General features: G+C 36.2%; 1 protein-coding gene across 2 annotated transcripts in view; it reads right to left on the reverse strand.

The window, feature by feature from the left end:
• The window catches only part of Map9 (microtubule-associated protein 9), a 28,399-nt gene that overhangs the window by 5,245 nt on the left and 7,484 nt on the right, over positions 1-15,670 (reverse strand). Inside the window, exons 5-13 of one of the 2 annotated variants that reach the window (XM_013029851.1) lie at positions 13,868-14,091; positions 11,300-11,393; positions 9,294-9,535; positions 7,507-7,577; positions 6,136-6,304; positions 5,369-5,458; positions 4,135-4,296; positions 3,859-4,004; positions 3,569-3,701 (exon numbers count right to left, since the gene is read on the reverse strand). In XM_013029851.1, coding sequence (XP_012885305.1) covers positions 3,569-3,701; positions 3,859-4,004; positions 4,135-4,296; positions 5,369-5,458; positions 6,136-6,304; positions 7,507-7,577; positions 9,294-9,535; positions 11,300-11,393; positions 13,868-14,091 — 1,331 coding nt within the window. Of the gene's footprint in view, positions 1-3,568; positions 3,702-3,858; positions 4,297-5,368; positions 5,459-6,135; positions 6,305-7,506; positions 7,578-9,293; positions 9,536-11,299; positions 11,394-13,867; positions 14,092-15,670 lie in introns of those variants that run through there. The other variant, XM_013029850.1, reaches the window with a different exon arrangement.

Below are 15,670 nucleotides of genomic sequence, written 5' to 3' on the forward strand. Positions count from 1 at the left end.
ATTTCTTATAACAATTCTAGGTTTAGAGAAGTATGTCTCTGTGAGGTTTGATAAATGTTAAGTTCTATTTTTTTGTTCTATTGTTTAGTATTTTACATTTATCACGTTCATTCTTTGGAGCTTCTTTTGGTATAAGACAATGTTTTGATGTTTTATTTTAAAATACTGCATTAATAATCATAATAGTGATTATCCTGTGTCCATGAATTTGTGTTGCTGTATCATATATTATGTCCTTATATGGAATAAGTTCTGATGTTTCCTATGGGTCTATTATGCTACTGGCATTACATTGTTTCAATTTCTGCTCATTCATTCATCACTAAGCTCTGAGCTTTTTACTCTAGGTCAATCATAGACTGATCAGAAAATCCAAACACAAGCCAGGTCCATAGCTCATGTCTGTGATCCTGGTTCTTGTAAGGCTAGGAAGAAGAGGACTGTAGTTATAAGTCAGCCAAGGCTGAAAAGCTCATGAGATCCCTTCTCAATTCATAGTTGAGTGTGTAAGGATAGATACTTGTCATCCCAGCTATGTGCGGAAGCTGAGATGCAGTTCCAGCTCAGCTTGGGCAGAAAAGTCCATGAGGTGCTATCTCAATGGAAGAAGCTAGGTGTGCTGGTATGTACCTGTAACACAACTATGACAGGTATCCTAAAATAGGCAGATCACAATCCAGGCACAGGTCCATACAGGAAGCAAGAGTCTATCTCCAAAAAGGGCTTGAGATATGGGAGAGGTATAGTGCTTGCCTAGCAAGTGAGAAGCCCTGAGTTCAGACCTCAGTATTGCTCCCCAAAATTCAAAAACATACATACGGTCTCAGTTACCTAGAGAAATTTCAAAATGGACCGATAAAAAAAATAGACAAACAATGGTTTGTAAATAGGAACAGAGAATTCCAAATTGTGTGTATTCCTATGAAACAAAATCATTTTTCAATAAAGAATCAAAGAGAGCATTTTCAAAGGAAAGTGGATTCAGCAAGTTATCAAAGTGAGACATAGAGAATAGGAGAAATCATTTGTGGTATGTTGGAGGAAAACCAATTCAAGTACAGAGAATAGCAGGAGTAAGCATCAGACAGGTGGAAGAAAGCCTGGGATATAGGGGGAAACAGACATCCAGGATATTCAAATTTGATGCAAAAAGGAAGAGGATCAAACGAGAATAAAGAGGGAGATGAATAATACATGGGGCTCTGCATGCTGAGGTAATAATGAAAATTTATGTAAAGGATTGTGACTCAAGTAGCATTCAGAGTAATGCAGAGATGGGAGGGGGACTAGGGGAGTGTGGCAGACAGGAGAGGGGACCGTTATAAGATGGAGAGGAAACCAACCCAAGTTTGCTTCTGAGGGGAGAGAAGCAAACCCTGGAGTGGCCAGAGGGTCTAGGAAATCTATAATTTTTGAAGTGTAGTATGGGCAAGTGAGGGAGGCAGAGATAAGACTGTCGTCAGTCAGGATGAGAAAGGTATGAAGAATTATGGAAAGAAAAAGCAGAACATGTGGGATCACAGATAGGATGAAATGCTGAGTCCAAACAGCTTTTACTGACGATTACCTCAACTGGCACAGAAAGGCAGAAAGATTGCTACTTCATAAAGGAGACAAATGGTCAAGTTTTGTTTTTTTTAATAGAGAAATCATTTTGTTTCATATCATTTAAATTATCTTCCATAGTTTTACATTTTTTACTACACTAGATAGACTTTGGAACCATTTCAAAACAGAGAACCTCAAAAGGAGTCTGTGCAGGAAAATGGATGAGGGGCATGGTATGGAATCTGAACATTTTCCTATGCAGTAATTTAGATTTTTTCCATTTGTTTGAGTCTCTGTGAACACTATAAAGTGCTCCCTCCTACCGGACATCTCCTCATATTCCCTCAAGAATATCTTAGACAACCATGACTAGGGTGATGGCTTGGAAAAGACACAGGGTAAATTTGTGGTTGTCTATGCAACTTTCATTATGACATAGATGATTATGAAATGTCGGAAGAGCAATATAAGATACAAGATTTGCATGTGCATAGAATGGTCATGTACAACAGTGCTATAACTGTTCTTTTTTCCAGTTTTAACATCTTTACCTATGTTATATGTCAAAACATATTAGCATATGTTATATGCTAATCCTATTAAAGCAAAGGGAAAACGTTGCAGAGTCTTAACTGAGAAAAGAAACATTTTAACTAGATAACTGGCAATCATTTTAGTATTTTGGAGAGAGGCAGACCATCCAATTGAGTAGGAGATAAATCAGTAACTGGTTATGTCCACATTGACTGAATAAGCTCACATTGATTGAATAAGCTCTTTGTTCAATGCACTCAGTATTCAGAGAGAAAAACAAAACAAAAAAACAAAAACCTTGAAACACATTTGACCTTGTTAGTAGAATCCTGAAAAGCCAGGATATTAAATAGGCCATTATTACCCTGAATAGTTATTAACAGGAATCAATAATGTTACTTTGGTAATAATTAAAGAAGTCTTTTGAATGTTATCTATAGTAGACAGAAATCTCTGGGGTTTTTTTGTTTGTTTGTTTTTGAGGTGGGATCTTACTCTCCAGCAGGCTTTAAACTCCTGGGCTCAGAATCATTCTCACAGGCACATGCTTCTATGCTTTAGCATGTAACTTTTTCTTTTTTTTTTTTGTTAAGGGTAACTATGAATTAATCTGGGAGTTGGCATGAAGGGACACTTAGTTAATCTTCAGCCCTAAGTTTCTTCTAAAACAATTACCATCATCTACTTTGTAACCCAAGCTAGAAGACATATGAAAATTTTGAAATGTTGTTTTATTTGAACATCAAAGTCAATTTACTACCTGACAGGGACACTTTGCCATTTTATTTGGAAATTTGTTTTTCACTAATAACTGGGTAAGACATTTAGGTTGGTATTTATAGTTTATAAGCAGATTTATAGTTATACATGTTTTACTAAAAAATGGAAAACTTTACCAATGATAAGTAACTGTTGTAAACAGTAAATTGAACTTAAATATATGCATTTATGGGTAGGAAAGTCCAGGCAGATAGGTTCTTTCTAAACCTCAAATTTGTTTTTTAAAGTAGAAAACACCTACATGAATCTTCTTCTCAAGGTCACAACAAACATCAGAAGAAAATAAGAAATAAACTAACTTTCTCACCAGTAAATTCAATGATCCTGTGTGAATGACCATGTTCACCTAAAATATCATGGCATAGCTTCATGAAGGTACCTGTCTATTTTCTCCTGATGTGAGAACCTTTGTCTACAAGTGACATCCACTGCAAAGGAAGGATGGACATGACTTGTAGATGACCAGAGGTGGTAATGTGAATCCAGATGCACATTATCCTTGAAGTTTAAGTCTGGAGGCTTCAGTGAACAGTAGAAATGTTAACAGAAATGTGCAAATCAAAGAAAATACTACCCGTGCAGTAGACACTGAATTCCTCAGGTAGAAACAGCCAGTAGATGTGAGACAAGTGAACTGCATTTAGGTCAGAAAAGGTACAAAAACAATGCTATAGGAAAACATAGTGCATTAAGAAGTAACACCTACCAGCCATTTCTCATATTCATTGATGGCTTGCTTATCTTTATCTTTTTTCTCAGCCCTTTTCAGCTCTTCCTTTCTTTTTTCATTTATTTTCTCCTTTTCTTTTTGCTTGAGAAAAGCTTCCTTTTTTTCATTCCTATGGAGGACAGCATAAAAGAGAACTATATATAATAAAGATTCCCTAGTAAAGCTTTGGCAATGAGATTGAGAGACATGTCAAGTTTCAAGTGAATGCATTTTAGAAAAGAGCTAAGAGTTAAGTCCAAGACTATCCAAACATTATTTTGGATTACCATCTCTCAACAGCAGTTAGGCTATCTTTCTTTTTTTCGGCAACACTCTCTTCTTCTTTCTGTTTCTTTGCTCTTTCGTATTCCTTTTCCTTTTTATTTTTCTCTTTAAGATATTCCATTTTTTTCTCTTTCCATTTTTCAAAAGCCTGAAAAAGTTCAGAATGATTTTCTTAGTCACTGTGGCTGTTACAGAAGAAGTAAAAACATAGGTAAATACTATTTCTGATTTCAAATACTGAAACACAACTAAGAAAGGCATGAGAAGTTCCAGAGTACTTGCTGCGCTTCGCTTTTTCTCATGGCGTTTTCTTCTTCCGTTTTCTTCTTGTTCTTTTCCTCCAGCCTCTTTTTTGCAGCTATTTTCTTGGCTTCCTTTTCCTTCATCGCTTTCCAGGCCTCAAATGATGCTAACGCTTCTTCTCTCTTGGCTGCTCTTTTCTATTTCAGAAAATGTAGTAGGCAGATACAAATGTATATATAAGTAGACAAATACAGATGTAGCTATAAAATGTGTAGTTATCATCCATCTTTTGTTGTTAATCATATATGGAAAATAAGTTAAAAAGATGATTTACTTAGAATGGTTCAGACAAATCAATTCATAAAAATGTTAATTGTATTGTTTAATGCATTCATTGTTCACTGCATCAAAATAGGCTATGTGGTGCAAGAAATGGATCAGTAAAAAAATAAATCTGGAAAGTTCTAAGTTACAGGAAGGTAAATTAACCATCACACAGTCAGGTAAAGATCTCCAGCTTGATTCCCAGTTCAGAACAATAAAGTTTTAAATATTCAAAGACATATTAAATATTAAAAATAAGGCCAGGCTTATAATATGACCCTGGCTACTTAGGAGGCCAACATCTGAGGATTAAGGTTCAAAGCCAGTCTGGGCAGGGAAGTCCAGAGACTTACTTGCAATTCACCACCAGAAGGCTGGAAATAGAACTGTAAATCAAGTGGTAGAGCACCAACTTTGAGTAAAAAAGCTCATGGACAGTACTCATGTTCTAAGTTCAAGTCCCAGTACCAGCGCACACACAAATTCTGAGAATCAGTGCCAAACTAGAAAATATGTAGGTAGTGACCATATTATCTTATTCAAGTTTGGTCTTGAAGAAAAATTATAAAACTCAAAAAAGAATAGAAGAGAACTAAAGATGAATGCTTGGTGCTCCTTTGTGTTCTTAGCTAAGATCTAACTGAAGTCAAGTTTTAAGAGTGATTTAGGTGGTCATAAATAATAACAAGCTCATTCTCAGTCATGCAATACCTATTTCATGCTTAACAACTAAACTAAAAATTGCTGTTTCTGTGCTTCCATGGAAACCTGCCATATTGAAGTCAAGCTAAAAGTCTATAAAGTACAAGGAAAATGAATCAGAAATCAATTCTTTTATACATGTCATTTCACCACTAGAAAGACAGTTGATTTAGAAAAGTTTAATATTCAGAGATACTTTATTCCCATAAAAATTCAGAACAATTTTCACTTCATTCACAATACCTGTTCATTTTGGATCCTTAGGTTTTCACTTTCAATCCTTTTTATTCTGTGCATTTCATGTAAATATACATTTTTCTTTTCCAACCACTCCTGTGAAAATATGAAAAGGGACATATGGTAATTAACATAGCCCAAATGAATTAGAATGATCAATTTCTGAAATATTTGACTAAAATGTCAAAAATGAAAATACAAACATAAATTTTGTATACAAACCAGTATAATTTTCTAACAGTATTCTGATCTATAAAGATGAAAATGATTTAAGAAAATCACAAGTGTATTATCTCCCTTATATTAACCATATATATTTAAAATATTAACAGAATGGGAAAACATTAACATTTTTCTCTAAAATTCACATGCACAACTTTGTAATGTGTACTATTCTATATAACAAAACAAAAAGGCCTTTAACTGTGAAAAAAATAGGAAATTCTTTCATAGTGTATGTTTTACAAAAAATGGTAGAGACTATTCATGCTCATTAATATAAACTTTAAGAACTACTAAAATGAACATACGTTGTACAAGATTGGTCTTTACTATATGGCACCTTCCCTTAAACACAGCCCTGATCAATTAAATGAAGTATAGAAGCACTAATTTAGTAAAAGCAACATTCTGCATAGCTCATACATTAAAACCCTTCCCGATAAAAGCAGCGCTAAATCATCATTGCTGACAGATTTACTTTATCTCTAATGAACAGGCTGCTTTATGGCCATGAATAAATTCTCCTTTGCTTTAAAAATATTCTCCCTTACTTGATAAACAGCTGCTCTTATGTGATCTGCTCTGTCAGGTTCTATGTTCTGCTTCTGTGAAGGTTTTTGGTCCAAGACCTTTAAAGTCCCTAAATAGTGAGAAGAGGTAGTTGCCGATGGTGTTCTCCTTGTAGAACTGGGCTTCTTTAAAAATTCAGAGGTCATTAATCTGAAAAGTTCCAAATGGAGCAAGATAAGCTATTACAATTATATTTAGTAGAAGAGATAGGTATAAGAATATGCAATTGCTGTATTTAAAAACTGCATTATAATTTAGTTAAATAAATTATGATTATTTTGAATATGATCTAGGCCAAATTTTGTAACTTTAGCTTATGTTGGTATAAATCCATTTCTCTTTATAAATTAAGAGCTTTTTCTTTTTTAGCTTTTACACCAATTTTATTCTCAGAGCCAAACAATACCCCTATCATTTCAAACTATTGTAGGGATCATATTCCTTCTAAAATGTACCAAAACTCATACTCAACAATGAGTTCTGGGTTGCAAAAGAGGATTTACTATTTTCACCTATCTGTAAATATTTGTTACAAATTAAACGAAGATGCATAAAAGTGCTATGTAATTAGAGCCTTTTAAAGAAAGATGGATCATATCACAAACTATGCATGATTAATAGAATGAGGTTTAATAATCCTTTTAATATTTTCTTGGAATATTTTGTTACACGAACTACTCTAAATATAAAGGCAGAAACACTGCTGCTTATTTCAGGGTTGGTGGGGGAATGAAGCCTCACCTGTTTGGTGAGTAAATTATTCCACTGTAGCTACAATCACTCATCTCCAACTGAGGGCTTACAGCAGGAAAAGAATGGTCAATAAAGCCTAAAACATGTCCTTTTGGCAATTTCCAAAAACTGTGGCCGATACTGCTCAATGTGATTAATAATAACTTTAAAAATCAAAGACTTGGATTAGTCTTTATAGATTAGTACTATTCATCATCAATCAAGACAAAGCCATGGAGCTTCTTACTGTAGTGAGCCCACCTAGTCCATAAAACTGAAGACAAAGTGCAATTTTTCTTATGCGAGACAAAGATATTGAGAGAAGAACCATGCTGATTTCAGTCTGATTCTACTCTGTATCTACTGTTCCAGCAAAAGAAGAAACAGCTCTGTAATGTCCCAGGCATTCAAACCATCATTAATATACTTAGTCATTTTACTAACTACATATTATAAAAGAATCAATGGAGGGGTTTTACCATGAAGTTTCTAATCCTTCCATCTTTCAAGTTAAAACCTGAGAGTAAATACTATATTAAATTTATTTTACAGAATTTAAATTAAAATGGGTTTTGTGAGAATGCATATGCATAAATGAGAGAAGTTGATAATTTTATTACCTGCCAGATGCACTGGATACTCTATTATTTGTTGGCTTTTTATTCTTCATTTCTCTGTCTTCAATTGTTTTCTAAATAAAACACATCATAGCTAGATCATTCAGTATGACTGTCAGTTACATTATTAGTTCCTTTTATGCATCTCACATGTGTCAAGAACAGTAGGTATTAGGGACAGATCAGTGAAACAAACGGGCTCAGGTACACCAAATTTTACAAGGTAACAGACAATAATAACAAAACAAAAGCTGCAGAAAAGACATAACCGGGACAGTGACAAGGGGTAATGAGCAGTCACCTTAGTAAAGCTGATTTGAGCAAGCCTCCCTGGAGAATGGAACAAGGGCTGAGAGTGGAGAATGGAAAAGTCTCCAAGAAGTCCTCAATTAGGAGGAAAACACCTGAGGATTTTATATTGTTGAGGACACGCACATCTCATGGAGCTAACACGGAATGAGTGGTAGGGGGACATGGTCACAAAAGAATCAGGGAATTATGTGACATCAGTGGTGTTGAGGAGTTTGGATTTTACCCTCATGATGAGAAACCAACAGACAGACTTTAGCAGGGAGTTGGTTAGATTCAGAAGTGAGAAATACTACTCAATAGAGCTAGAAAATAAAGCAGGTCTAGTAAAGGAAATATGTCATGATCTTGTTTTGTAAGAATTACCTCTAGAAGACATTTTTAAGATCCCTTCTCTTTACTATAGACTGTTCTTCCTACTTGGAAGGAGTCACTAGTATCTACACATGGGTTTGGGGAGGGGGTGGGCAGTGCTTGCAGTACAGTGAGAGCACAGATATGAACACACCCTAACGTGGCAGGAGTATTTTCTAAGGAAAGTGGCTAAGGATGAATGTACCTAGTACATGCCTTAATGAACCTACTCCACACATTTTAATAAAAGACTCCATCTTGTATTTTTGGGGGGAAGTACGGTTGTGGGGCCTGAACTCTGGGCCTGGGCACTGTCCCTCAGCTCTTTAGCTCAAGGCTAGCGCTCTACCACTTGAGCCACAGCGCCACTTCCAGCTTTTTCTTTTTGCTTATGTGGTGCTGAGGAATCGAATCCAGGGCCTCAGGCATGCAAGGCAAGTACTCTACCACTGAGCCACCTTCCCAGCCCCTGCATCTTGTATTATGAAAGTCCTGCTCAACCACCAGGTCTCAGCTGGCATTGTTTTCATCCTGTAATAATGGATAAATGTAGCTGAGAGCTGTCTGCAGCTGTAAAAGATAAAGATAACATTCAAAAGAAAAAAATAACTAAAATATTATCCAAAATATTAACTAAAATAAAAATATTATCCAATAAACTTAAAAGTATAGTACTCTGCTACAATTTAGCACAGGTACAAACAATCCTACATACTACAAATCTGCTTCTCAAGATTATAATAGTAATGTTTCTAGTGGCCCTGTCCAACTATTTAAAAAAAAAAGGATGTTGATAAACATTTTTCATTAAAATTCCCTAAGCATTTTAAAATGACATTAATATTTTACCAAGTTGAAACGTGGGAACTCCAGAGAGCTGTATTTTTTTTTAAATCTAAAGACCTATTTCTGCTCATTTTTAATGCAAAACTAGGTTTTATAATGATAACTGCAAATTTTCTTTAAAGATAAAATTCTATTAAGACTTACTTGCTAAGCAATGTACTGTCATTGTCAAAGGATGAGTTTTTCAAAGGTAAGATAGATACAATGAAAGAAAATAAACTATTTTAAAGTTCTATTTCACATTTTCAGCTGTAGTATAGAAGACACAAATACACAGATACCTTTGCAGATTCCTTTGCACTGGTGGATATTAACATACTCTGAGATTTAAAAAGTGGCAGATCAAGTGGATAGTCTTCCCCTGATTTCAATTCAGCTTGCTTTTCTTCAAGGTCAATGGCAGTCACTTGACTTTCCATAGTTTTCTCAAGTTCAGGAGTGACACAGTCTGTTAAAACTGAATTTTCTTTGTTCCCATTTGATATCAAAGCATTAGAGTGTTTGGTGAGGTCTCTATCCAAATCTAGGTTGAGACAGAGTGACAGCACTTAAGCATTCTTTCCAATTCATAAAACGGATGAGTCATTTATTTTCTATTAAATGAGAACTTTCTAGAGCTTCTTTTTTCTTGCTTGTAAAATATGAAAAGTATCATATTCAGCTTGAATAAACTTTTTTCAAAAGTGATCTACAAAAGTAAAAATGGCCATTCAATCTAAGGAAGCATTAGATAAAACTGATACTTAGAAAAACAGCCTACTAATATTTAGAATGTAGTAACTACAACAACAAAGATAAAGCCAAAAAGAACATGTTGATGTGCAAGCCACATAATGGAAGTGCATGATCTGTTTGGTTAAAGCAGAGAGAGAGAGAGAGAGAGTGTGTGGCATACATCTTTATGTGCTGCAGGTACTAGGACACATACACTGCAGAGATGCAGACAGAACTAAGAGCTAACATCATTTCACGCAGATTTAAGTTTCTTTGCCTCCATGAAACAGCATTATCACACTGAAGGCAAACCTATCATCTTCCTCACTGCTCCCTGGTATAGGCTCAGGCTCTGGCATGAGAGGACTTGGATGTGCTTTTATACAACTGCTTCTATTCAGACTATGCCACACGTTGGAGTGCTCAATAGAAAGAAATCATTGCTGGGCTGGGAAGGAGGCTCAGTGGTAGAGCGCTTGCCTTGCATGCTCAAGGCCCTGGGTTCGATTCCTCAGCACCACATAAGCAAAAAGAAAACAGCCAGGAGTGGCGCTGTGGCTCAAGTGGTAGAGCGCTAGCCTTGAGCTGAAGAGCTGAGGGACAGCGCCCAGGCCCAGAGTTCATGTGCCACGACCGGATCCCCCCCCCCCCGAAAAAAAGAAATCATTGCTATCTGTGATGTCATCAATGTTCATTTCTACCAGGATCCATGTCCTGGTCAAACCTGACTCTTCACTGTTCAACATCTTCCTTCTTGCATTTTTGTGGGAAACTTCTCTGGAAGGAAGTTTAAATCATTACAGTTACATATACACATTTGGAGAGTACCTATGGCTCCCTGATTTTTTGATTCACATGAACTATACATCAATCTCTCTAGTGAAATAGGAAGTTCGAACTTTGGAGCCTTAGTAAAACTCTGTTTTAATTTGTATTTTAATCTTTAAAGTGATAAAAAATTATACTACATAGTAATCACTTGATAAATTTTGCTTTAAATCTCACTTCTAGAAATGGTTCTGCCTTGTAGCTCTCATTAAGCTACATGTTACAGCATTCAGAAAATAAATCTTAATAACTTATTTTGCTAGGTACTTAAGACGGTATATTATAAGTGCTTTATATGTATTATTAATTCATCTAATTCTCATAATCACCCTAAGGTATATTACATTGTAAAGATCAATACATAGGGCCAAAGAACTTTGTTACTTTGCTCATATACCCCTGGATTAAAAGTTCACCCAACTATCATGCTGCATTCTACACTGCTGCATCTGCACACATAATAATAGCCTCTATTTCTACTGGGAGCTGGGTTCAAGGTTAAAATGTATCATGTCATTTAATCTCCACATGGGCCATTTGAGACAAGTAATATACTTTGATAAAACTGAGTTACTGAGAAATTAAGTTCTGTATCTGAAGCCACAAGTGCATAGTTGAGATTAAAATGCAGGTAAACACAAACATATCTTCCCTATAACTACATGAAGTAGCATTTCTCTTACAAATAGGGCTCTAAACTACACAGAACTTTGAAATAAGATGCGAAAAGCTGGCATACACTCACCGTTTATCGATCCTTCTTCTCTAGATCCTGGTGAAGAACATCTTTCAGGATTTTCTTTAAGGAATGATGATGACAAGCTTTTTAACAATGGGCCCTGTTTTTTTTTATTAAGAAAAAGGACTATATAAGTTTATCCTTGAAGATCATGGAGGGAAATAGCATTATTGTCTTATGACTTTAAAAATGCCAAAAGTGTCGGGCTGGGAAGGTGACTCAGTGGTAGAGAGCTTGCCTTGCATGCCTGAGGCCCTGGGTTTGATTCCTCAGCACCACATAAGCAAAAAGAAAAAGAGCCGGAAGTGTTGCTGTGACTCAAGTGGTAGAGCGCTAGTCTTGAGCTGAAGAGCTGAGGGACAGCGCCCAGGTCCAGAGTTCAGGCCCCACAACTGGACTCAGAAAAAAAAAATGCCAAAAGTGTTATAGCACTGGAAGTAAGTAAGCCTTACTTTCTAGATTTGATGTCTTGGTCAGTAAAAAGTAGTCTCTCAGAGGTCACTTAATTCTTTAACTAATACCTATAAATTTGTAGTGGTCCTCAAAACTCAAAATTCAATCTAAAATTCAATCTTTATAAACATTTCAAGGGATGAATAAACAAGACAAATGCTATTCATGTTCTAAAACTAGGTGGACAGATTATACTCAAATGAAACAAATATACCTGTGCCTACAATAAACCTCTCTTTATAGAACAATATTTTAGCGTAAAGTGGTTACATAATGTAAGAATTTTTGTTGCATACTTTAATTTCCTTCCTACAATAGTTTATGAGTACAAAGAAAGTACATCGAAAACAATGAAGAGAATGAATTTGAAGGTGGCAGAAGGGCTGAGCCACTAGGGTCTACTCTGCTAGACAATGCTTCCCCTGAGGAGATTTTCAAGTCAGCAGTGTTTGACTGAAAGCATTTTCCAATCAGAGGACTGCAGACTTCCTGGACTAGCTTGTGAAGTCCTAGGTTGCTTAGGACCAGATAAATTAGTAAGTTCAGAGAAGGGCAGTAGCCACAGTATTTGAACACAAAATTTACCTAAAAACTTGGCACATGTATACAAGGCATAAAGAAAACCTTAGAAGTTAGAAACTGAATGAGCTGGTGTCTCTTGCCAGGGAGAAAGTGATGAAAATTCCTATGTAGCCACTATATTTTCTTTCTAGAAAACTCATTCACTGACACAGATTGGAATCTAGAATCTTTACAGTATTATCATTCGTAATATCCAGTATTAAGTCACTAAATAGGTGAAAAGAAAATAGACTGAAAATTATGACATACACTGATGGAAAACAGTAACAAAGAATAGCCAACAGGGATGACCAGATGACCTGATGACCAGTTCAAGAATGACCCAGATGTACAGTTAGAAAACAAGGGTGGTAAGGTGGTCAACATAAGAATGTTTGAGCATTATCAGGAAACATGTTTGTGATGGCTGAATAGACAGGTATCATACAACATATACAGAAAATTCAAAAGGACAGTATAACTAGTGAGGAGCTGAAGGTTATCCACCCAGAGGCAAAAAGGCTTCATCAAAACCTGCGTGGGAAGTTCCAAAAAAGGTGGTCTTAAAGAAGACTCAGAGCACAGTCAGGAAGACTTCGTAGTGAACATTATGGAAATTAAGATTTTTATGAGTAAGTGTCTAGCAATAAGATAACAGTTCTACATTATGGGCTATGTAACAAAGCTGATTTCAGATTTCTGGCTTTCAAGAGAAAGCCAGAGAATGTGGATGTGGTCTTAAGACCACCTAGTAACATCAAAACACCGTTCAATGGTAGAAAATAGTATCTAGTACCCTCAAAAATTCAAGCCTTCTAGAAGAACTTATGAGCAGATATAATTAGTTAAAATCAATACACACTGGGTTAGGGAAAACCCCAAACCAACAGTGCCATTCATTAAAGAAAGATGAGGGTGATAGGAAACCCAGGGAAGAAGGCCAGTGGGGATGTAGGTGGGCAATTGAGCACTGCAGGAGGAGACTGGGGAGGCCGAGGATGCTGCAGGATCTCTTCAGGCCTTTAGGAACATGGCTCCTGCTTAGTTTAGGGCTGCATTTCAGATTCTGACTTTCAGACTAAGGCAATAATTTCTTCCGAGTTATCCAGTTTGTGACGATTTGTCATAGCAGCTACAAAAAATTCATAATATTCTATTAGCTAGACATTTATATTGAACGAAAATAATTTTTTTTAAAAGCCTACCCAGGCAGGAAAGTCAGTTAGACTCTTATTTCCAATTAAGCACTTAAAACAAACAAACAATAAAATGGAAGTGATCTGTGGTTCAAGTGCTAGAGTGCAAGCCATGAACAAAAAAAAATATCAGGGATAGCACATAGGCACTGAGTTTAAGCCCCCGGATCAGCATATAAACAAGGGGGAGAGAGGAGGGAATGTGAGAAAATGGGACAGAGAAAGAGAGAGAGCACGAGCGAGCGAGAGAGAGAGAGAGAGAGAGAGAGAGAGAGACGGGGGGGAGGAGGGAGAGAGAGAGAGAGAGAGAGAGAGAGCGCTCAAAAGCCAGATTTCAGGAATACAATTAACTAGGAGTACCAACCTCAAGGTCAACATTTTCAGAGGATGCTTTTTTCTCTACCTCCAATTGTCTGCCATTCAGCCATGGAAGAGAAGGATCAGGGTTTAAGTGTCCGTGTGGGACAGTTTCTTTATCATCTTCTAGTCTGTCTTTTTCCTCTGTATGGCTACTTTTCTTGAACATGCTTCTTGGAAGAGGTGAAGGCTTTAAGTAGTCTTCTGTTTCAAAGCCACAACTATTTTCTGCTAAGAAACAAAATATTTTACCAAAAAATATTCAGGATTTCAACTATCCCCTGTCAGGTGACAACATACTTCTGTCTAGTGCCCTGTCCATAGGACAGTTCAAATGAATCCTAAAACCCTTCTCAATAAGCCCCCAGAAAATATAGACAAGTATTAGTTCATAATCCTAGATTTAAAAACTGCTGCCATCCTGGAAATAACTAATATACTTTGTTTCATGAGAATTTAGCATTTCAACTGTATTAATTCTCAATATTCAAAAAACTTTAAAACACAAAACAAAAGCCTATTTCTATACAAGACCTTGTACATAATATTGCTCTCATAGTCATTCGACAATGGCTCTGTCAAATGATTTTATAGGTTAGAGTGGGAGATTATTCTAAACAAAATTATATGACAAAGTAAGTGCTATACACATATGAACGTGATGCTACTTGCCCACACAGATAGTACACCTAGCTCTAACTGGAGGAAGGAAGGCAGAAGTAGATGATTAATGAGTTGTCAATCTTCAAATCTATAAAACTGCCCTAGCAGTAATTCAAAGTTTACACTTGGGGACAGAAGATGTAGTTCAGTTAGAGTATGTGCTTAGTGAGCATGCAGAAGGCTCTTGGTTCAGCCCATAGCATCACAGAAACTAACAAATAACAAAAAAAACACATGGAATATTGTAGTTATTATTTCTATTACTTTTGACTTTAAAACAAGAAGCTAATAGTGTTATGTTCCTACCTCTCAAAACACTGAGGAACAGTTTTTCATGTATTACTTTTTCCCCCTCTTAATTTTACCTGTAACATGTTTATTTTTCCACTCTTCTACAAATGTATTCTTCTACTTCACAACTAGACTAACATCATCTACCTCCTCTTGACTTACAAATAGCTTACAATGGCTATTAAAAGATTCCACAACCACGTCAAACTGGTACTACTATACATGTCTCTTTGCCAAGTTTAGCTGTTTCTAAACTCTGGCCGAACAATGCTTGATAGGAAATGGACTCATTACCTTGCTCGTGTAACTGTAACCTCTCTGTACAGTATCTTTACAATAAAAATATATATTAAAAAAATAAACTCTGGCCAATGGTCACCCTAAAATTCAAAGGTCATTTGAGATTTTCCCCTACTACTCCCTATATCCAAAGCACCATTGTAAATAAAGCACCTTTGATATAGCTTTAGGGCTTGGGAATGTGGCTTAGTGGTAGAGCATGTATGAAGCTCTTGGTTCAATTCCTGAGTACTACATACACAGAAAAAGCTGAAAGTGGCATTGTGGCTCAAGTGATAGAGTGCTAGCCTTGAGCAAAAGAAGCTCAGGGACAGCACCCAGGCCTTGAGTTGAAGCCCCAGGACTGGCCAAAAAAAAAAGATTCTAATTCTTAATGTAGCTTTAATCAGCCCCACTATTAGCTCATTACTGATGCTTTCCTAGACCCTGCTTCTGTCTTTCATATCTGTGAAAGGAAAGTCAATCACTTCTCTCCATCAAATTCAACAAGGGTTCCCCAGCATGCAGTCCCACAAAACAAAAGCTCAATGACCTCTGAACAACATCAAAATCATCA

Source organism: Dipodomys ordii, unplaced genomic scaffold (genome assembly GCF_000151885.1).
Source record: "Dipodomys ordii isolate 6190 unplaced genomic scaffold, Dord_2.0 Scaffold123, whole genome shotgun sequence".
Lineage (NCBI taxonomy): Eukaryota > Metazoa > Chordata > Mammalia > Rodentia > Heteromyidae > Dipodomys > Dipodomys ordii.